This window comes from Fusarium flagelliforme, assembly GCF_020744385.1.
Source record: "Fusarium flagelliforme strain FIESC 12 MPI-CAGE-AA-0113 chromosome Unknown B0J16scaffold_2, whole genome shotgun sequence".
Taxonomy (NCBI): Eukaryota; Fungi; Ascomycota; class Sordariomycetes; order Hypocreales; family Nectriaceae; genus Fusarium; species Fusarium flagelliforme.
The window spans coordinates 3,438,152-3,460,336 of record NW_025763504.1 but is presented as its reverse complement, the minus strand read 5'-3'; the positions used below and the strand labels follow the sequence as shown (position 1 = coordinate 3,460,336).

Below are 22,185 nucleotides of genomic sequence, written 5' to 3'. Positions count from 1 at the left end.
AAAGGAACTGAAGTACAAGAGAGACTGGTCTTGAGATGAAAGAAGGATTTGAGAACTTTGGCTCAAGTTTATAGCTGTCCCTCTTCTTCTAACATCGGTCCCTCGCCTGTCATGCTGCATCAACATCGTCCCATGTGAGTTGTCTGTTGATTGTTGGCTGTTGGTGGTTGCTGGAAACAATAAAGATCCAGAACTGTGGCGGGCTGTCCGAGCCTAACAAATCTTGGTGAATCTGTCACCATAATCTGTTAGCACACTGAAAGCGTCTAGACCGACCCATAAGCTCAGCTGTCAATAATCCTGGTTCAAAGTGGAGTATTCCCCGGAAACAACTCAGGTTCACACGAGACTATTGATAAATAGCTCTGAAAAGTATGTTGCTTCGCCGCAACAGTACAGCGTTTGCCAATATTGCACTGGTCTGGATTGTCAGATCATATTTAAGCGAGTCCATGCGCACCCGTTTCCCAGCTTTAACATACGGTTATTTCGAGCTTGTCAGCGTTAAGCTTTGACCAGCCTCGGGTAACAGAGGAGCATGGGAAAAGATTTCCCGTAGCGCCGTCAAGTGGCATGACGGGCGATTGCCTTTCCGTAGGGTCTGTCTTATTTAATAATGTGATATGGTATCATGGGGTCAAAGTGGCCAAGTCTTGTGTAATTCATGCCCAACTTCATCGAACAACGAAAAGTATAAAACGTCCTGCCATCCCTAATTTGATTTTCTATCCACCGTCAACATCAACACTCTCATCGCATTATCGAACACCATAGTTATAATTTCATTTTCAACTTCACCATAGTTTCCAAGACATTCTTCGTGACTCTACTCGCACTTGGCGCTTCCGCCGCACCCCTCGATGCCGAAGTGCAGAAGGACAATCGCGACAAGCACTGTGACTGGAACGACATGCACAGCCAGATTTCCTGCTGAGAGAACTTGAGACTCTAGGTATCTAATCATTTTAGCTAACAAAAGTCCTTTCTTAGCGGCTACTTCAGCGTTATCATGTCGATCGATGATGTTATCGTCAGGGGCGATGGATGGTCCGAGAAGTACAAGGTCGACTGCAGCAGAGAGTGGTCGTCTCCCAGTGTTCCCCGGCTGCCTTGTACTATCGAATTCCACCCGGGAAATGCATGCGATAGAACGAGTTATGATAACATGTGGATCAAGGGGCCGATAACCAATTGGATATCCCAAGCGACCAGCGCTGTGATGCTGCCGGTCCAAAGAACGTCTGGCGCAGGTGCATCATCGCCGACGAGAAATAAGGCTTTAGCAGAATTAGTCCAGGCTACCCTAGAAGCCAGCAATGGCATCAGAGGACTGATAGGATGTTGTTGGTTATGGTTATATCGCCTGATTCCTTGCTTGCTTGTCGCTCATTTAGTATCGAGATATTTTCATACAATCCAACAGTATCCAAATTATAATTCTTGCTCCTCTCTCATTGAATTACCCTATAAATTGTAAGGTAATTAGCAGCTATCCAGCAAGTCTTGCGGGTAATCGGCTTGTCGGTTTCTACATAGATCCGATGTCAAGAGGACCATAGCAAGGCAATCAGCCTATAGCATAATGGAGCTACAAGGAACTAAACAAAAGGTCTACCACATGACTCAATTCTCGTGAAAGCAATGCCAAAGCGCTCTGCCGCTAAAAGCGGATAAGGCATGATCTGCAGGGGTATCCGCATCGCGAAATTTAACCAGGCCATTACGCTTATCGCAACCGCCGACCCCTGCACCAATGATAACCCCAGAATCACCTCAAACAAGAGATTCACATGACATTCTCCTATTAAGTCGTCTGATAAGAGTCGGATAGACCCCAGTCCTCAGGTACCATTAGCAAACGTCCCTCTGCTCAAATGCCGAGTCCCGACCTAACTGCCTGTAAGAGCCTTAGCAATGCCGAACTCCGGACATAATCGGCGGTAGGATCCATTATTGGTAGGTGCTTAACCGGAGGAACTACCGCATAGTCCTTAGGGCAAGGCTGTCGGGACTTTTTGTAAATCAATATGGAGGTGGATCTACCACGAGGAGCGAAGCAGATGCCAAGGACGGGTGGCTGCATTGACAGATCCAGCCAAGACTTCAGATGAGGCATATGTCCAGCGGATGAGAAGACGAGACATGTCGTCTCTTATTGGAAGGTGAATCGGATGGTAGAAGCCGAGTGAGGTGACAGCAAGATAGATGAAGCATCACGACATCAAGAGACGGTGGATTTGTGTTGTTGAAGATAATAATCCAGCAGTCTCAAGTGTGTATAAATATTGGCGAGATCATCTCGTCTAACATCTGGATCATCAACATCACTCATCACATCTCGCTTCATCCTCTCTGCTCTCCAATATCATCACAATGCCTTCCCTCAACGCTCTTCTTGCCGCCTCTCTGGCCTTCGCATCCATCGCCCTCGGTGCTCCAGCACCTCAAGACAAGCACTTCTCCGTCGAACAGGTCAAGAATCCCAAATTCATCAAGAACGGCCCTCTGGCTCTCGCCCACGTCTACTCCAAGTACGGCGTTCCTCTTCCTAAGGGTCTCGAGAAGGCTGTCAAGGCTGTCAAGACTGGCTCCTCTCACTCCAAGCGTCAAAGCGGCAGTGGCTCTGCCATTACTACGCCTGCTGATGAGGACATTGAGTGGTTGACTCCCGTGCAGATTGGCACGCCTGCTCAGACTCTGAACTTGGACTTTGATACTGGTTCTTCGGATCTTTGGGTCTTTAGCACTGAGACTTCTGGAAGCAGTGGTCATGATGAGTACAACCCTGCCAAGAGTAGCACTGCTAAGAAGCTTGCTGGTGCTACTTGGTCCATCAGCTATGGTGATGGAAGTACCTCTTCTGGTGATGTCTACAAGGACAAGGTCTCCGTTGGTGGTCTGGCTGTCAGTTCTCAGGCTGTTGAGTCTGCCCAGCGCGTCTCTGATGAGTTCGAACAAGAGACAGGCCTCGATGGTCTTCTCGGTCTCGGCTTCAGCTCCATCAACACTGTCAAGCCCACCAAGCAGAAGACCTTCTTCGATAATGCCATTTCCACTCTGAAGTCCCCCGTCTTCACCGCCGATCTGAAGCACCAGCAGCCTGGAACGTACAACTTCGGCTACATCGACAGCTCTGCTTACACTGGCAAGATCGGATATGCTCCTATTGACTCTTCTGGTGGCTGGTGGGAGTTCACTTCTTCTGGATACGCCGTCGGCTCAGCTGCTCTCAACAGAAGCCCCATCACTGGTATTGCTGATACTGGTACCACTCTTCTCCTCCTCCCCGATGCGGTCAACTCGGCCTACTATGCCAAGGTCAGCGGTGCTCGCTACAGCTCTTCCTACGGTGGTTGGGTCTTCAGCTGCTCTGCTACGCTGCCCAACTTCAGCTTCGGCGTTGGTGGTGTGACTATTACCATTCCTGGATCCTACATCAACTATGCTCCTGTTCAGGAGGGATCATCCACCTGCCTTGGTGGTATCCAGCCCAGTGATGATATCGGTATCAATATCTTTGGTGATATTGCACTCAAGGCTGCCTTTGTTGTTTTCGATGGCGGAAACCAGCAGGTTGGTTGGGCTAAGAAGACTCTGTAGAGAATGGACGTGAAGCGATGAGTTATTATTTGTTGTGTATATATTTCTACCGTATCTACAAGTTGGAAGATCAAGTATCATAAATTTATACCGATGTTGAACTGAGTTAGACGTTACAAAATGTGCCTTCCGGTTGATTCTCAAGAGCAGAACGGTCAATATTTATATCACAGCATCATTATTCATGTATACAGTTCGACTTTCCCTTTTGGTTTTCAACATCTGATTGGATGCAGCTAGAGTTCGATGACGGAGGAAACCTTAATGGGGTTACGGTTTTGGTTATGTCCGAAACCTGTAAATCCGACACCGCAGCTTAAAAGGCACAGGCAGCCAAGGTTGCTTGAACATCATGTCTAGTACTGCTTCTGGACTACATAATTTTCTTTTATGCAATTGCCTTTGAAATGGCTACTATTCTAGTGACTGGTGCGAATCGCGGTATTGGCTATGCCATCGTGCAAGCCATCAGTACTCGCCTCCCATCATCAGTTATTATACTTGGATGTCGTAACAACGGTGCAGCGAAGGACGCAATTGATTCGCTACACGACATGGGCGTCAAGGCTCAACTATCCTATGTCGAGATGAATATTGAGAATGATGCTTCAATTGAGGCAGCTGTGGCACTGGTTGAAAGAGATTACGGGAAGTTGGATGGTAGTTCTTATCATAAACTCATCTGGGCATAGACTAACTATTCTAGTTCTTATCAACAACGCTGGCAAGGTTGAGAAGAGAATGTCAGACAGTCTACCACACATTAGGGCGGCCTCCAATTCATGTTTCAACAACCTCATTACCTCAAACGCAGTCATCACTCACGCCTTCGACTCGCTACTCCGTAAGAGTTCATGGCCAAGGGTTATCATGATATCAAGTGCACGTGGTAGTATAAGCAGAACAACAAGCAACCAGGTTAGTCATATCCCAACGTCGCAATACAAAGTTGACTTGTCGCCAGCTTCCATCCGTTGCAAACATCGACTACTGTGTGTCCAAAGCGGGTCTGAACATGCTGATCCTACATTTGCAGACTGCGGAGAACCACAGAGAAGATGGAAGGAAGATCACGTTTTGGGCTGTCAGTCCAGGACATTGCAGTACGGCTTTCAATGGGTACAGGGGGAAGAAAGATCCTCTTGAGGGGGCGGAGGCGGTGGTGAGGTTGCTCGAAACGCGCAAGGCTGAAATTGAGCCAGGTACCTTTTGGGAATATGAGAAGGATAGGTTCCAGCAGGTTCCCTGGTAGTTATTGCTGAATCTTAAGCATCCAAAGTCAAGACAAACATTCATCTACTTCTTGGCCTTATATCATATACCATTCCCCCTTCGTGAGGTAGACCAGGGCCTGGTGGGGAAACCCTCTTTTCTAGCCAATACACACACACTGTCTTCCCTTCCATCTTTGCATCCGTATCTTGAGTCCTGGCTTGCGCTTGGACTACAGTTGTGGCGGACTCAGCCCGCATCGACTGGTTGTGGTTTCTTTGGGCTTCCCAGCCCCAGTCATGTCCTATACCTTATGGGCATAATGATCGCCACATACAGGGATGACGAGAAACGCTAAGACTGAAAATTTATTCCAACTGGCCACTCCCACGATGCATCGTGACATGCCCAATGTAGCTTTTTAGCCGTGCGTTAAAATCTCACATCGCGAACCCAGGTCATGAAGTCGACAGCAAGGCGGTCACTGTGGTGCAACTACAATGTCTCCAATCTAACCCTCTCAGTATGTTGTCGCAAATACCATATCAACTCACAAAGCACGGTAACGCCTGTGGAACCCTCCTCCCTACGTATGCAGGCGTGTACTGGCTAATGTAGACATTCTACCGGTCTGATTAGCTGAAAAAGGCGGAACAGCCACTACGTCATATGCTATCTCCTGCTTACGGCCAGATAAGTCAATCAAATAGCTGGTATGCAAAGTCTTGCATCAGCCTTAACTCCGTAGGCACTACCGAATCTCATGCGGTACAATAGTTAGGCGCTGAGCTGGGAGAGTGTCAGAGTGATGTCACGACGCCCCGCTATTGGTTTCCTTCGCTTGAAGATCATTGCGAGGATTCTTTCTAACTGGGAAGATATTAAACATATAAACCGCTAACATCCTCAACAGGAACGCAAACCAACAACTAACAAACCACTTCTCCTCGACAGCCAACAGTACCGTCCAGGTCTTCTTCTTCATAACAATGGCCATTGTTCGCGACGCTACTCGCGACGCCGATCACCAGGATTGGAAAAACCAGACTTCCGCTGATGGGACTATCAACATCACCAAGACTAACCTTACTATCAGACTTGGAGTAAACACTCATGACTTGGAGTTTGAGGCTGATGGTGCTGGTTTCTTTATGCCCTACAGCGGCACGCTCAACGCGTTGGTACACCATGCCCATGGTAAAACGTGACTAACGAGTTCTTTTTAGGGGTACTCTCTTCTACAACGAATCGGCTCAGCTTGACCCAGGCAATGCCACGTTTAAGCTTTACGTCTCCGGCGTAAGTATACGCAGTCCTTTGATAACTTGAAATAGTACTAACGGCTCGTAGCTCGATTTCTATGTCGGCATCTACCGCGATCAGGTTGACATCGGCAACTTCCACTTCGTTAACATCGGTTTTGTCTTCCCCCCTGGTGATGTCAACCTTAATGGTATTATCATTTGAAGAGGTCAGGGCAACAGAATCGCCGCGGTATATTTCTTACTGGGTAGCCATTCGGAAGCGAAATTTATTTTTTCTCCGCTCCTTTGTATCTTGTTACTAGATCGCTGTTTCGCTCATTAATCACAATAATTATCCTGATAATAATTCACCTTATTCATGCATGACCCCTTCTCTCCTTACAAGCACCTACATGTACGTTGAATTTGTTACTGTATGCTCAACCCCAGCCTTTTGAGCATGGGGGTGAGGAGAACGAGTTGTTGAGATGAAAATTACCAATACTGGGACAGTTTGAGATATTACTTTGGAACGCGTTGTGTCGATAATACCACACAATCAAAGGGAAAGGCTATACATAGCCCTTGCAAAGCTAGTAGGACACTATTACCGTAATATTTAGCCCTGCAGTCCCGTTCTCTTTTATTGAAGGAGTACGATACAATCCGGTGTCTACCCTCTTGACCATAGCTCGAACGACAATTGTCAGCCTGGTTAACGATCAGAACCCGTGTGTAATTTTTTACCACCGAGCTAATGCCTACCAGGGCACTCCAGGGCCTATCATAACATGTAGCCTATATGCATGCTAACCCAACCTTTCCGACCTTTCTTAGTCCAACTATACTGACAAGTAAACATACAAGTGCCTCGATGAATATGGCCCAGAAGCCTGCCCGCAAGCCATGTAACAGTGCCTCGGAATGGCCCAAGTAATTATACTTCTTTGCAAATAAAGTAGAGGCAGTTTGGGTTATAGCTAAGCCTACAGCGTTCCCAAACTGTGCAGATGTATAAAAGACTGCACCTGCCCGAGATTGGCTTTCGTTAGGAAATGCTTCAGTAATTATAAGATGTCCAACAGTAAACAAAATGTCAAATGAGAATGGCAAAAGAATCTGAGCAAAAAAAGCGCCTTTCCAGTATGACCAGTGAGGATTGATAATAGCCATAAGAAGAGGCGAGCCAGATGATAACAGAGTCGTAGCGGTTACAAGCCAGATAGCCGGTACTCTGTTTACGATGTAACCTGTAGTTACGTTAAGGACTAGCCCGACGACAGCACTGGGGATTATTTGAATAGCTGCATCGAGCCCTGAGAGCTGTTGGATTTGCTGGAAACTAAATTGAAAAGTTAGTAAGGCTCGAAGGTGAGAAGTTATCTTAGCTTACTACAGGCTAGTCATCAGGTCCATGGAGTTTAATGCTGCAAAGGATAAGGCGATAGTACCGCAAATGGATGCAAACGCAGTGTTCCTCCAGAAGCCATTGGGAATCAATGCTGGCTTATCTCTCTTGACCTGAAAGCGCATCCAAGCGACAAAGAGAGGTACCAGTATAAGGCACAGACATAGAAGCACAATACTGCCTGCTTCCTTGATACGATAAATATCTGTACCGATAATCCTTTCCTTACTTAGCAGAGTCCATTGTGTGTCGTACAGGGGATTTACTTACGATAGGAAGTAGGACAACAGAGCCATAAAGGCAGAGACAAGCAGAGTCCCTACCCAGTCGATTTTGTGTCGCATTGCACACAAGGCACTTTGGTAAGAACCGGGTAAAGCTGATTTTGGGAGCGACCACATGCCCACAGCAAATAACAGTAGAGTTAGGCCTCCCGAAACATACCAGCCTAAACGCCATCCCACACTATCAAGCATTGCACCGCCTACAATCAGCCCAAGGATAAACCCTAGCAATTGACTAAGGCCTAAACAAGCGAAGGATACATTACGACTTTGGCCACGCGGTTGAGTGTTGCTAACGAGAGCCACAGAACTAGCCAAGTGCATGGCAATAGTGATGCCCTGTAGCGCCCGCAGAATAACCAATTGTCTCCCGTTCCCAACGAAACCGACTGAGATCATAATAATGCCATTGATTATACATCCCGTCAGGTTCACCGTCCGCGGTCCCAGGACATCAGCGACACTACCTGACAATAGCAAGGTAGAAGCTGTAGTCAACCCTTGAACAGAAGCCGGCCAAAAGGCGAGTGATTCAGGCAGATCAAGATCAGTTGTCAGCCGTGGGAGACTGATGATTATGAGTCCGTTTGAGACGCTCCAGGCAAGGTTGACACCACAAAGCTGGAATGTGGCGATTGTTCTCCGCGAGAGGGATAACAATGGTATTGTCCCGATAGCTTGAACCTGTGAACTTTCATCGTCCACAGAGGATACATGGACCTCTGTCTGACTTTTGGGAGATAGCGATTTCACCGGTTCACTCATAGTGTCAAAGACAGATCAATTGTAAAAGATAGATGGCAGGGTTTAAGAAGGACTGGAACAGTCCCAGGCAGTTTACAGGAAGGGAGGAGTGAGACAGTACCCGGTTTATGTCCTGGCTTTTCACTATTGAAAGCCTCGTTGTCATAGCTGAAGTTTTACGGTTTATAGACGTCAGTGGAGCCTAAAGGGTGACCTACCAGACGACTCCAACCAATAAAGTGTTGAACCATTGAAATATTACAGCGCCTTCGGCGATCAGCTCTAGCCCTACAATAACTCTTATGAACGTAGAGGGCCTGTAAACCGATGAGCATGTATCCGACGACCACTCTCTGGCTTGTATCGTCACTATCATCAATACTAACTGATTTTCTTGTCTTGTCGAGGTTATACGATACTATCTGCTGAGGATCTAACCAGGTAACGAGAAGATCCGTTGGAGATTTAAAGTAGCTCACCCATTGAGTGAAGACATATCTTTCTGACATCTGTCATTGACATGTCATCACGCTGATTGTCTAGTTTCTATTTATCAGACTAGAGCCAATAGTAATCATTCATTGGATATTAGTACCATGGTCATGTGACGCTAGATGAAACGGGCATGGTGGAGTTTTGTTCTCAACAAAATGAACCTTCAAAAGCCAACTGTCGCGCCTATTTCGCACTTGACCTTCAACTTATCAACATGCTCACATACCAGCCAAACCTGTTACACCTCCCGAATGAGCTAGTCGCTATCGTCGTCTCGCATTTGTCAGCCCACGACCTCACACAGCTATCTCGAACATGCAAATCACTCAACAAGTTCGCCGAATCAAGGCTCTGGACAGCTCTCGAATTCCATCATCCGAGCTATCACCAGCTTGGTGATAAAAAGCAGCCACTACCCTTAACCACCTCATCAGATCGTTTTTCCCAATGGGGCTCGCAGGGACCTTGGAGAGTAGGGACACTTCTCCAAATACTGCGCAATTTAGACACAGACCGGTTAAAGACTGTTTGCGCACGTGTCAAGTCGATATGCACTGTTCTTCAAGGAAGGTTGGGCTTTTGGGACTTTCTACCTTACTTTGTCAATCTTGAAAGTCTTGAACTACACGTTGATCATCGGGAGACGTTTGAAGACAGATCTTTTGATACGTCTGCGCCAGTATTATCCAAGCTTCGATTTGCAAGGCTAGTTGGATATGTTCCAGTCCCGGTGGTAGAATGGCTGTTGGCTTCGGGTAAGAGCGTCGAGCGACTCGAGCTTGATCTGCTCATGGAAGCCATACCAGTTGCTTCGTGTATCGAAGACATTCTGGAAGACCACCCTGAAGATACCGATAGCCCACTTCGGGATGACCGACAAGGGGATAGAGATGGATGGTCATGTATCCCACGACCGCTCTCTGGCTTTCTACCTGACAAGCATCAGCTTGCGCTTCCAAATTTAAGATATTTATATTTGTGCCAGCCTTCTGACAATGACCTGAACAACGAGATGGAGGCGAACTACTTTTGGTCTACACACGCGGAGGTAGCTGCCCATAAAGATTGGGAGCAGATCCTCAAATCTTGTAGCGCAAAGCTTGAGACTTTGGTCGTCGAGCAGAGGATTGGGATGGAGGATTGCGATCCAGAGGGCGACCGGCAGCATGAATTCATCAAAAGTGACCATCAAGGGCTTCGAAGCAAGAGACTGATGGATCTTCTTGGGGAGGTCTTGGCACAGCAAGAGTTCCCTGTCCTGAGGCATGTGCTATTGAAAGGAATAGCAGTTAAGGCAGGGACTCCGGGAGGCGAGTTTATAGAACTGCTGAGAGGACTGAATGTCAGGTGCGAGGCTAGGCTTGGCGATTGCTACATGTTTGATATGGGAAGTGGCATTGCATGTATATGTGAATGGGATGTCTACGATGAGAACTATGACCATCTAGCAGGAGAGGAAATCTTAGCCACAGTTTAGCCTGCACCACAACGAGAGCGACTGCTTTACCATTCTACCAAAGTCTCAATCAAGTCAATTACCATATTAAACCTATATTCATTAACAGATTCGATACATCCATGTTCAGTTGTGCCATTTCAGATATCTTGAAACTCTTTCCCCTTCCATAAACACTCAGAATTGCATTCTTCAAGTGGACCAAACTTGACCTATGATCCTGTGTCGGGCTGCGGTGGTTAGTCACTAAACTCAAACAGACTTATAGACAACTTACCTGCATACAATAGCGAAGATCAGGACAATGAGGACAAGGCAGCTCTATCAATGCGCATGAGCAAAATTCTACATAACAACTGTCAACTTACCGCGAGTCTCTCTACAAACATGCGTCCGATCAACCAACCATCTTCTTATGCAAGGAACGCAAGGAAATGGCTTGATCTCGGGTTCATCCTCATCTCTCTTGTCTTGTTCATCCGACTTTTCTTTCTTCTCAGCTAAGTTCCAGGTCAAACAAGTCTCTCGTTTGAGTGGCGCAACCATAATCTCATCCTCGGCTAGAGAGGTGGTCGGCCATTTTGGGTCAGGCAAGTTTGATGGCCTGGGAGATCCTGGTGGAAGGCTTTCAGGGTTGATAGGTCGGAAACCACCACCGCGAATTCTGAGTTTCGGTTTTTCTTCCTAACAAAAATCAGTTACCGGCAGATCTAGTGGTGCTTTATGAAACGTGCCTTCATTCCAAGGTGGGTATTCTCTGGTGAATTTGACATGTTGGCTGAACTGTGGAGGCTGAGCTGAACAAAGGCCGTTTGATTGACTGGGCGCTAAAGTGCGGGGCTGGCTAGCAGAAACAAGCGCTGTAACAACCGAGATACCGAACGAGTACGGAGTAGAGATGAAGTAAAGATGACGAGATACAGTTTATATATCAAGCCAGCTATTCACCTCGGTGATTATTGAGACAAACTCTTAGTGTCGCTCAACAGCTTCCAGTACGATAGGTATTTGTGATTGTTGGGTGACGCACGCAAACTGTCTCCAAAGATTCTGATGACCATTGGCTGACCGCGGTGGCTTGTTGCACAACCACGCAGATGTCAACTTGGCGCTTATTCAAATCACATGACTTAACACTGAGGCGTTCAATGTGTTTTCACGAGTAAATGACTTGGGTGGTGTATTTGCCTTCCAAATGGTAACTTCCCAATCTTTGTTCTTGCGCCCTTAAAAAAGGATAGTGCGAGTTGGTCGTGTTAAACACAATAAATCATGACAAACATTAATTCTCAACAAGCGCGAGCCCCATCCATCAAGAGCTCCAAGTAAAACGGACAAGAGAAATTCTGATATAGACCATGAAATCTCTCACTACAACACGTGTGAATGAAGTTATTATCTTCGTTGTATCATGGCAAAAAGCATCATCTTTCTAAAATATTGAACGCTCTAGGTTAGGATCGCTACTCAGGTGCGGCAGAATATTCCACCGAGCCCGCTCACGTAATCCGCTGACAAGGCCTAGAACTCGAGAAATGATTGGCGCAACTGACAGTAGCTTCCGACCTCAGTTGGGTCTAGCGCCGGGGAACTCAGGGGGTGACCATTTCCCCGTGTTTCAATATACCTTGAAATCTTCAACCTTTACCAACGTCTCCCTGCCTAACTGTCATCTACGATGCCCAATTACACACAAGAACAACTCGAAAAGGCAGTCCAAGATGTCAGAGTACTTGGCCACAGCCACCAAAGCGCAGCCAAAGCCAACGGCGTACCCAAGTCCACTCTACTAGGACGCCTCCGTGGTAAAAAGAGCAGCAAATTTAGCCATGTAGCATACCAACGCCTTACACAATTCCAAGAAAGAGTTCTCGTGTCATGGATCATGGCCCAGCATCAAACCGGAGCAGCACCTACACAAAAGCAGATCATGACTCTGGTCGCAAGGCTGCTACGGGAGCAGGGTGATCATGAGCCGTTGGGTAAGCAGTGGTTGGCGCGTTTTCTTGATAGAAATGAGCCGCTTAAGAAATTACCGTCGAGAGGGGATGCTGGAACGAATTTGAGGTCTGTTGGGGCTGAGGCTGTGGAGGTTATATTTTCTATGATGACGAACCCGCTGCTTATGGATGATCAGACGGAAAAACCACATTTAAGCCAGGGCCCATTTCATATAAGTCAAGGCCAGCTTGTAATGACCCAAGGATATACGACAGTGAGGATAATTGGCACGGAGAATGCAGGTGCTGTCAATCCTGTCAATCTAGGTGCTGTTAATCCAGTTACTGTCAATCCGGTTCCTGTCAACCCAGGTGTAGTCCGTCCAGGCATGGCTCATCCAGGCATGGTTAATAGAACACAAGGCCAGACTCCCAACAACGTGGTGAACACGGGCAATGGACGAGAGGAAAATCCAATCGAGGTTGATTCGGACGACGCCGATTCAGACGACGATAATCCAAACGAAGCTGATCTGGACGAGCCTATCACCAGCATGGTGGTATCCCAAAATACCACTCAAACGAACGCGAATGAGAAAGGTCCTTCTCAGGTACCGGAGCAATAAGAACCAACAAACACCAGAAACAATATCGCGTTTAGCTTTCATCCACCTGCACAAATTCACCTTAGCCATTATTAGTTAACGCCGCCAAGCGCGCTCGACCAACAGTCCATGACTCCATAGTGTCCATAGCGCCAACTTCGGAGCATCTTCTCCAGAGCATGAAATCCGAAAACCTTCGGACTAGTCTCAATAAAAAGCATCGGCCCTGTCAGAGTATGAGAAGAATTAGCCACTGAAAGCATAAGAGAAAAAATTGTTTAGTTGTCTTGTTGCTAGCTAAGAGTAGCACTTAGTCCGCTCTATTCTAGCAGCCTAAGCCCGAGACGATAATCCTTCTGTTATTCATCTGGCCCTTGATTTTCTATAAGGTACGGCCAGCATCGGCCAATCGGGCGTGATTCTTTTTTCTAAAAAAAAAAAAAGTGGTAAATGGATAAAGACAATGTATGCCACACAAGTTGGCCTTGAGGCTTCCTTTGCCAAGTGAGGTGGTGCAGACACACGCGAAAGGGAAGCGCGCAGGAAACAATACTAACAACAACCTATAAACTGAACACCTTTATCCAAAAACACGAACAGATGACTTCTTTCTGCGAGATTTTACTCCCAACTATTGTTGTTGGCTGCGGGCTGCGTTGTTCCTGGAACATCAAGCTGGTTCTAACTGAGGCTTGACCTGATTGTCCTGGGGACTACCTATATCTTTTGCGATAAATGTAAAACAAACACATACGACCATACCTACCGGAAAATACGGGATCCCGTCCGCTCTCCCATAGTCAAGCCGGTAAGGGGCGGATTAGTAGTTGGGTCGGTGACGACCAGCGAATCCCCGCTGTTGTATGTTTTTTTGCCTTTTTGCCTTTTTGCCATTAACCAGCTTCATGGATTCATCTACCATATCAGTATGGCATCTACTTATCAGAGAAATTCGCTGTTAGAAGCATAACGGACGAAGCACTTTAGATACTCTATGCAAGTTTAGACCAGCGATTAGCTTATTTTATTATGGCGCACTAAAGCTTGTCTAATCCTCCCTCAATCAATCTCTTCCAACGACTCCGACTCGCGCATGATCTTATTTTCCTTGCGTACAAGAAGTCTTATCTTGTCCCTCACCTCAGGCTGCCACTCGTAGATTGAATCCATGTCCTCGATATCATCTGAAAAGTCTTCTTTCAACAGACCCTCCATCAGATCGATAAAGCGCCCCGCCGCGCCGGAGGTATTGATGTCGGTGCCGTTACAACTCGCACTCCATGGAACCTCAACGTATTCGTTGTCGCAATCGCGGTAAACCGGTCCGCGCATCAAAAAGGGCGGCTCAACCCAGCTGCCGGTGTCGTCAATGACATAGAGGGTCGGCTCGGGTAGGATCTCGTCGTGGAACCGTTCGAACCAGTTTGCCAGTAAACCTCGTGGGGTCTTCTCCTGTTTCATATCTTCGATGTCGTCCGGGAATTTGGTGTTCCAGGTGTGTCGAAATTTCAAGGCAATGTTCCAATCTTCCACGATAGTGAACCTGCGAGTGCCCATGAATGGAGCTAGCAATTTCATGCTGTACAAGCTCTTCGGCAGAGACTGATTCATACCACGAGTATCGGGAATACAGAAGATATCCTGGCGAGGAGCCACGATTGGACGCCAGGTCTCATCCTTCTTGGATGGCTTGACTGTGGAGGGGAAATCTGGCTTGTCGTACCACCCAGGCGACATGTCACGAGGCCCTGACTCTCGCAGGGTTTGCCATCCTTCGATTTGAAGATATTCAGTGATTGCACCCCTTGACTCCTTACAAGCTGCCCATAGACCCGCATCATACAGGTAGCCTGAGGCAAAGACGCGCGGCTTGGGTCTTTCACGCTTGAGAGCCCGCAGCGTGACATATGCGGTTTCGTCGCTTTCAACGTCAAATTCTTCGTTATAACCGTCGAGGTTGGGATCCCAGGTTACGTAATCTTCGGATTCTTCGGATTCGCGCACACGATTCACAAAGACGTAGTGAATGCCATGATCGGACGGGGAACGGGGCAGGCAAGCTGTCTTCCAGATTCTAATGCGGAGCTCTGGCGGCAGCTTCGAGAAAAGGTGGAACTTCTGCACCTCTTCGGAGGGGTCGGCACCTTCTGCAGGAGCTCTCACTTGGGCTGGCTCGGCCATGGCTGAGTTGAAGAGTTGTCGACCAAAGCTAAGGAGGTCAAAATGAATCAGACTACAGCTGGTCTAGAAAGTTGAAAAGAGACAAACCTGTTTCGCGTTGTATGCCTCGGACGGCTGGACTTCTTCTTGCCTTGACGCTTGGCTCGGCGTTGTGCGTGATAATAGTGAAAGATGAAAATCTCCTGTAGGATGATGGAGGAGGGAAGGAGAGAATACTCTCACAGCTGAAGTTGTGAGCAGAAGCACGTGATGTTTATTTTTTCTTTGTTTGATCAGGCAGGAGCGATAGCAGTGGCAGTGACGGTTGGTGGCAGTGACACAGAATGCACCTTCCCGAGATGTCAACCAATCACCCAAGTGCCATGCAATAAAGCAAACAGTGACACGCCAGTCAAGCAGTTTTCCTTTGGCGTTATAACCGCTGACTGATGGCATTACTGCCCTGTAGTGAGTACTGAGGAGTGTTGCTTGCCGAGTTATTGCACCAGTAGTGTGAATGTTGTAACATGAGGTATCCGAAGGAAACAGACTCTCCATTTCGAAAGGGCCATAGAGAAATTCCAAGAAATATGGTGAACCACTATACGGAACCACATGAAGTATCTGGTAACAGAGAAAATGTGTCTCCCTTGCTCCTAAGAGTGGGCAGACATTGAAATTGTTTCTTAGCGGCCTGGGACCGTTATAAACCACCGTGAATGTAAAGCCTGAAACCCAAAAACATAAGAGGCTTAGCAATTAGCCTCGAATGTGTTTTTCTTTTTTTCTAATGGGCATAGTAAGATGTTCAAGATAAGTAGTACCTTACACGTATTCCCTTCACTTAGAATGATCTTGGCGATGATCCTTTCTACAAAATTCGATTTCGTTGCACGCAAGGGCGAGAACTCGAACATTCTCGGCGATCTCGAAAGGAGCGTCGAAAGCACTGTCAATTAAATCGTCATAGGTAGGGGCGAAATTGGGGTGCTGGTCCTCGCACTGCTCGCCACGGCCGTTGAGCCTGTACAAAAAGGTTTGTATTGCCTTACTCCTCTTATCTGGACAGTAGTGGCATGTATTGCTAGAGTAGGCTTCGACGTAGCTTTCGTGGCAATTGATGAACCTCTTGTTATAGTCGGGCATAGGTGCAGTGCCGTAGTAGCTGCTCGGGCGTCGAGCCCTTTTCATATCGTTGTCGATGAGCCAGACGGTTGTTTGCCGGTTGTCGTTGATGTACTGGCTACGGAGTAGTCGCGCGAGAAATCCGCGGGGAGTGCTTTCTGCCGACATATTCTTGTAGGTCCTTGGAAACCATTTGATCCACGAAGGGTCAAATTCAAGGGCTATATTCTTGATGTAACAACAGTCGTTGATCTTTGGAACAGCCCACATCGACACATGAAGAGCCGAATTAACATCATCGTGCTTGATCTTTTCAGGGTCTTGAATGCAAAAGATATCATGACTGGGGTTCACGTAGTAGGACCATTCATCACCAGCAAGAACCTTTCCTTTGCCACCTGGTCCGTTGGAGCAGTGTTCTCGAATGACATCTCGTGACTCCTTGCAGGCTAGCCAAAGACCACCGTCTCTCATAGTACCTGATCTGGCTTTTCCATCGAGGTGGACGGGTTGATGAACGAGGGATATACGTGTGGAAGAGCTCTGTCGGACTGTGGTGTACTGTATACCGGGGTGGCTGGCTTCTCGTTCGCGACAGGCTTCATAACAAGCTTCTCCCCATATCTGCAGACGAAGCTCAGTAGGCAGATCAGGGAAGGATTCGAATGAGGATGTATCCATTTTGGATGTTGTGCAGGATGCGGTAGGGCGGTGCGAGCGTTGTTGTTGATGTCAGGTTTATGAACAAGCTAGGATGAAAGAGATGGTATGCAAATTTATGATTCAAATTCTAGACTCGACAAGACAATTCATAGAGATTATAGAGTTTGGTGAATGCGTCATACCGAGTGATGTGGTACAGTGCTACAAGACCGAAACTCTACAAGACCATAAACCAATGGCAACACGTTAAACTGCTTACATGACAGGTAGTGAGGCTTTTACCTTTCGGTGTGGTAAATGATATGTAGCAAAGACCGAAAAGCGGAAGCCTAAAGTCAAAAGGCGACGGGGGAAAACTCTACAAGTTTGGACTTTTTCAAGTCAAAGTTGGGAGTTTTAAGCAACAGTAACCATAATGCCCCAGCGACTAATCTACCATTAATCCCAAAGGAAGCCCATCACGGAAGGTACCTCTAAGCTACCATCCCGCTCACTGAACCTTTCATGTCCTAAGGATCCCTGCCCCGAATATTTTGAGGATTCTGCGCAACAATAGAACAAGGCAGATAATGTGTATGGTTATTGTTATAGTTCACACTTCCACTAACACCAGTTATGGACGAAGCTAAATTTAACACATGTTATAACAAGTGCTTCCCCATCGATCAGTGATAGCTTCACGTATGGAATTAATACGCTACTGTCACGGGATGTTGCCCTTCTTCTATATTGATTCTACGCAGAGAAGGGCAAATAATGGCCTGGATTGTTCAAATCAAGAGTGCGAATAGGTGACAGTCGGGTGAGCCGGGGGAAATGTACTCTGTAGGTAGCCTAATATGTTCTTCCTATTAAAAAGAAGCAATGCGCTGCGGGAAAAATTAATACCATGGCCTCAATACGAATTATGCCAACCTCTAAGATTCTCCGAACCCCAAGTCTCTCTCAAACTTCTTCCACCTCGTACCGATTGGCTGAACAAGCGTGAAAGAAGCTCCAGTCTGGTTCATCTCCTGTACCCCATTAGTCATATACAGCGGTGTCATTTCACCATCGTCGCTGAAGAACAGCTTCGGTCTTTCCCTTCGCTTGAAAACCTGCCATGTACCATCCGTGAAAGTAACGTTGGAGCTGTAAGCCTCTTGGAGCTTGAAGTGCCACGGCCCTGTGAGCTTTCGTGAGAAAAGATGTGATCCAACGCGAGGCCATTGCTGTTTGTCGTTCTCTACGTAATCGATCATCCAATGGTTGATTGAATGCCAGTGACCTCTCTTGTCGCGCCAGATAAATGGGTCTTCGGTCCATTCTGGGTTATTCTGTTCTGTAACGTTCCACGTTGCTTGGTACTTGAGCTTGTAGTCGTCATGCCACGACTTTGCAGTGAAGATGGAATAGTCTTTCATGCCGAGTACAATCTCCCTTGTCGGGTTTTTGCGTGTCCATAAAGGAAAGGCAGATGGATTGGTTGCGTGAATGCCAGCTGGGCGATCACTGTCAACAACCATCTTGAATGGCGACCAGGGACCACGAATATTGTCTGCAGTGGATAGAGAGATATTGTTCGGCCACTGCGTGTAGCTGATGCTCTCGCACTTGGTGAAAACTTTCTCATAGTTGACACCGATGCTGTACAAAAGGTACTTTTTATCGGCAGGGCTATAAACAATATCCGGGTTGTGAGCGAAATTATTGGACACAGCATCGGCGTAATGATATGGTCCCTGAGGTCCGTTATGCGATTCAGAGCGAATGATGTATGAATGCGGACGCCAGCCTCTCAGCCCACAGCCACGGGTAAATTGAACCGTAAAGAGATGGAAAAGGCGCTTATTGTCGCGATCTTGGATGATGCGGCCTCCCCAAGACGCATTGGGCCAGATATTGAAGTCATCGGGACCAGGTGGCGTGTAGGTATAGTTGTAGCCGGTATAGCGTGTTGCAGGTGCAAGATCCAACCGTCCACAATCGGCACCGATCCATCCTGGATCACATCGACATTTCTTAAGGATCTTTGAGCAGATGCCGTTTAAGCTGCAATCTTCATCGACTTTACAATCGGATGAAAGGGCAAGGGTAGAAGTAGTCAACAGACTGAGGAAATGCAATATGCGCATGTTGGTTTGATGTCCAATTCTGACCACTGATCTGGGCTTCTCGACAAGACTTAGGGCCAGAGTCTGATAGATGTTAATCAAGGTATATTATACCGTCTTTTACGGAGGTTCACTTTCGCTGTGCCTCGAATGTGATGTCATAGCTACTGTCGTCAGCAAATATTAAGCTCCCAATTTGCCCTGGACTTCAAGCACCCCGCAACCATCTTCAGACAACCTCGGGCTCATATACACCGAGATTCATGAACCGCCAGAATGCAATGAGATATTTGCAAAGTATGGATGTGCATCGGCTTGATAAGGTATTTAGCACGAACTTTTCAACGTGGTAATTTATTATATCGATGCCAACCTTTGTCTTCAGTTTGTTTAATCGGTATGGACTTTTTATTGCTTTACGAAAAATGCCTTAATTCTATCTTATCTATAACATTAAATTAATTAGTCAGACCTCATTCTATAGTTAAGCTTCTGCCGGCTGGTGACTATCAGAATGGTAAATACTCCACGGCTAGTCTTATGTCTCTCAAGCCCCTCATCAGAGAGCCTCAGATGGATCAACGAACTACGATGCCCACGAGCTTACCTGCGGGATTTTCACAGCTTAGCCGAGGTTAACTTTCGAATAAGAACCAAGTGCAAAATACTCGAGAATTTCGGAGATAGAGAATCTTATGATGTCAGTGACCAAGATCTTGTTCCTCCGATGTGAGGATGCTGTTGTTTAGCTGCTTGTGTTACGTTGGGCCTTGACGTTGGGCCTCCATGAATCAGTCGCTCCAGAGCCTGGTTGCGTTTAAGACTATTTTCAAAGGAAGAAGGCAAACACAAAGGCGGGTGACCCGCATCAGCACTTGACCTCTAAGAGTTACCAGGGTATATAATGGTGTGGCCACCTCAAGCACTTGGGGGGCGAATATCGTCTGACCATTGATCAGTAAATGCGGCAAAGGGACCTGAACTACGTAATACTGGAATTGCAGTAGTCCATTTAGCATTACCCGAAAATCGATCCAAAACCACCAAATCGAAAGTCGGCTGGGGAATTAGTCTTTGCAACTCCTCCCATCATTTTATGATAACATTTCATATATTAATGACGTTGCATTAAAGACTAGACAAATAGAGCCAGTAAGTGCGTGATGTGTTTTTCAAGCGACTTTAAAGCAACTGACCTTTTTCAAAAGTGTGTGTCGCGCCAGGATGTCGTGCCATCAGTGCAGCGAATGCCTGTGACACCTTTCCTCAATTGAACGTGACCCCAAGGCCAGAGCCAGATCCTGAGGATGAGGAAGAGTATGCAATTTGGGAGCAGGAATATCGACAATGGAGATCTGTTCAGTGTTCTTGCGGCAACGGCTACTTCTGTCGACGGCATGCGATATGGATTCCTGGCGGGGATGTTACCAATGGACTTGCGTTACCCCGCGATCGTGAACGTGAGGGTTATTGTCCGGACAGTCACTATGAGGAAACATCCGAGAGTGAAACCCAAACCGTCAATCGGGATTATCGCCAACAGCAAGGCAATGACCGACGTCAAACCTCAGATCGCCATTCGACTTCTCGCAGACATCACAGCTCCAGAACTGGAAGTGACCGCCCATCTGGCAGTTCGTCCTCCCGCCATCGGAGCTCCAGAAGTGACAGACCTTCTACCACCACTCGGAGTGGACAGCTTGAAAGAAGAGAAGCGGTTGGCTCACCACGATCATCTGGAGCATCGACTCGATCATCAAGGGTTTCAACAAGTGGCAGCCAACAAGATAGCACGTATGGTTCAACAAGCACCTTCTCTCGCGAGCCTGCTAGAAGAAGCGATGACTATACCTCCAGCCAACGAAGAGGTAGCTCGTCTCGAAGTGTAACTACAGATGCAAACGAAGACTCTGCCTCTGACCAGGACGTATACGGATCTCCTCCTTCTTATGGGCGCTACCCTGCTGCGGCAAGCAATACGTCGCAGGCTCCTCGGTTGTCATACCAACAACCCGACACTTACAATCGGTCTTCCTCATACGCCCCGCGATCTCCTCCGTATACTCAGCAGTATTCAATTCCACAGCAACAACGGACCAGACAGCCTGACTCATATGGACAGCAGCCTGTTACTCAGCAGCGCATATACAGTCAACAGGCCGCAACGCAACAGCAGTACCAAGGGCAACATCCTTACGAGCAACAGACATCAGGACAAGGCTCATACAGAACTGCAAGGCAGCCAGTGCCAGTTCAACAGCAGCCACCGGGAAGAGATAGTCAATTTGCCCAACAAGACCCAAGGCAGCAAATACCATCTAGCCAACGACTCGAACCAGACCCAAGCTACCCACAACAACCATCGTATGGCCAGCAGCAGCCGTATGGCCAACAACAGTCTTATTCCCAGCAATATTATACCCGACAGCAACCGTACAGTCAGCAGCCCTACTACTATCAAAATCAAAACCCATCACAGTCACCCATGTATGCATCATACAACTCTCAGAGTAGCCCCGAGGACCTTGCCGAAAGACTAGGCTATGTGACCCTTGAAGAGGAATCGTATGAAGAACCGAGGTACGAAGCTGATTATGCCCCAGAAGAAGAACAAGTTCGGTATTCAACGGCCCGTGCACCTCAAAGAGCCAGGAGAAGCAGAAGGGACGAGCGACGATAAGGTGCCAGAGGGAGAAACAAGGACATTATCTAATAAGGCATAAAGGAATGCTTTTTACCCTGGCTCCCTTTCTTTCCATTCGACTACAGTGTATCACAGCGCTTTTTGTTTTCGTTTGAAGTTATCTAGTCAATAGACAGTTTAGTCATGTTTCCATCCCCTACTTCATTATACTTCGACTGCCTGTACTTCTGGTGTCAAGGCCATTCAACCAAAATGCTCCCATCAATATTGCGCCCTGCCCATCACATGCCACTGTATTAATGAGGCTCTGCGTCCTAGTTGAGATTCTCTGATCAGGTAGAAGTCTTACTCAGACTAATGTGCAATTGGGCCACATTTGAGGCCTTCCATCACATTTAGGCAAAACCCTTGATTGGATTTTTATCACTGGGTATTGAGACACCGGTGAGTTGGGGGTGTGTTGCACTGGAAAACGTGTGGTCAGATGCAGGTGTGCTCGTGACAACCTTGTC

The 22,185-nt window shown here is 47.2% G+C and overlaps 10 protein-coding genes across 10 annotated transcripts; 6 read left to right on the top strand and 4 right to left on the bottom strand.

The window, feature by feature from the left end:
- Positions 1-648: 648 nt before the first annotated feature.
- B0J16DRAFT_333871 (uncharacterized protein) lies at positions 649-1,576 on the top strand. The gene has a single exon (XM_046126899.1). It carries the CDS (start codon positions 1,010-1,012, stop codon positions 1,475-1,477), a length of 468 nt encoding a protein of 155 aa, XP_045986779.1. The 5' UTR covers positions 649-1,009; the 3' UTR covers positions 1,478-1,576.
- A 669-nt stretch (positions 1,577-2,245) lies between these two features.
- Positions 2,246-3,853, top strand: B0J16DRAFT_66696 (aspartic protease). The gene has a single exon (XM_046134252.1). The coding sequence runs from the start codon at positions 2,374-2,376 to the stop codon at positions 3,598-3,600; it is 1,227 nt and encodes a 408-aa protein (XP_045986778.1). The 5' UTR covers positions 2,246-2,373; the 3' UTR covers positions 3,601-3,853.
- A 112-nt stretch (positions 3,854-3,965) lies between these two features.
- On the top strand, positions 3,966-4,912 carry B0J16DRAFT_333868 (uncharacterized protein). The gene is made up of 3 exons (XM_046126898.1): positions 3,966-4,260; positions 4,307-4,518; positions 4,565-4,912. The coding sequence occupies exons 1-3, from the start codon at positions 4,008-4,010 to the stop codon at positions 4,850-4,852; spliced, it is 753 nt and encodes a 250-aa protein (XP_045986777.1). The 5' UTR covers positions 3,966-4,007; the 3' UTR covers positions 4,853-4,912.
- Positions 4,913-5,295: 383 nt separating this feature from the next.
- Positions 5,296-6,443, top strand: B0J16DRAFT_333866 (uncharacterized protein). Its single transcript, XM_046126897.1, has 4 exons — positions 5,296-5,525; positions 5,726-5,989; positions 6,039-6,111; positions 6,163-6,443. The coding sequence occupies exons 1-4, from the start codon at positions 5,482-5,484 to the stop codon at positions 6,277-6,279; spliced, it is 498 nt and encodes a 165-aa protein (XP_045986776.1). The 5' UTR covers positions 5,296-5,481; the 3' UTR covers positions 6,280-6,443.
- Positions 6,444-6,854: 411 nt separating this feature from the next.
- B0J16DRAFT_354020 (major facilitator superfamily domain-containing protein) lies at positions 6,855-8,513 on the bottom strand (the record flags this gene model as incomplete). Its single annotated transcript, XM_046129346.1, has 3 exons — positions 6,855-7,398; positions 7,450-7,683; positions 7,735-8,513. The coding sequence occupies 3 exons, from the start codon at positions 8,511-8,513 to the stop codon at positions 6,855-6,857; spliced, it is 1,557 nt and encodes a 518-aa protein (XP_045986775.1).
- Positions 8,514-9,150: 637 nt separating this feature from the next.
- On the top strand, positions 9,151-10,512 carry B0J16DRAFT_333863 (uncharacterized protein). The gene has a single exon (XM_046126896.1). The coding sequence runs from the start codon at positions 9,202-9,204 to the stop codon at positions 10,462-10,464; it is 1,263 nt and encodes a 420-aa protein (XP_045986774.1). The 5' UTR covers positions 9,151-9,201; the 3' UTR covers positions 10,465-10,512.
- Positions 10,513-13,996: 3,484 nt separating this feature from the next.
- On the bottom strand, positions 13,997-15,182 carry B0J16DRAFT_369048 (uncharacterized protein). The gene has a single exon (XM_046130253.1). It carries the CDS (start codon positions 15,167-15,169, stop codon positions 14,048-14,050), a length of 1,122 nt encoding a protein of 373 aa, XP_045986773.1. The 5' UTR covers positions 15,170-15,182; the 3' UTR covers positions 13,997-14,047.
- Positions 15,183-15,988: 806 nt separating this feature from the next.
- On the bottom strand, positions 15,989-16,954 carry B0J16DRAFT_316549 (uncharacterized protein; the record flags this gene model as incomplete). Its single annotated transcript, XM_046125314.1, has 1 exon — positions 15,989-16,954. The coding sequence occupies one exon, from the start codon at positions 16,952-16,954 to the stop codon at positions 15,989-15,991; it is 966 nt and encodes a 321-aa protein (XP_045986772.1).
- Positions 16,955-17,804: 850 nt separating this feature from the next.
- Positions 17,805-19,050, bottom strand: B0J16DRAFT_394897 (uncharacterized protein; the record flags this gene model as incomplete). The annotated part of the gene is made up of 1 exon (XM_046132168.1): positions 17,805-19,050. The coding sequence occupies one exon, from the start codon at positions 19,048-19,050 to the stop codon at positions 17,854-17,856; it is 1,197 nt and encodes a 398-aa protein (XP_045986771.1). The 3' UTR covers positions 17,805-17,853.
- Positions 19,051-19,864: 814 nt separating this feature from the next.
- B0J16DRAFT_333854 (uncharacterized protein) lies at positions 19,865-22,054 on the top strand. Its single transcript, XM_046126895.1, has 2 exons — positions 19,865-20,181; positions 20,238-22,054. Coding segments are annotated over exons 1-2 (1,473 nt in total). The 5' UTR covers positions 19,865-20,180; the 3' UTR covers positions 21,710-22,054.
- The last annotated feature ends 131 nt before the right edge of the window (positions 22,055-22,185 follow it).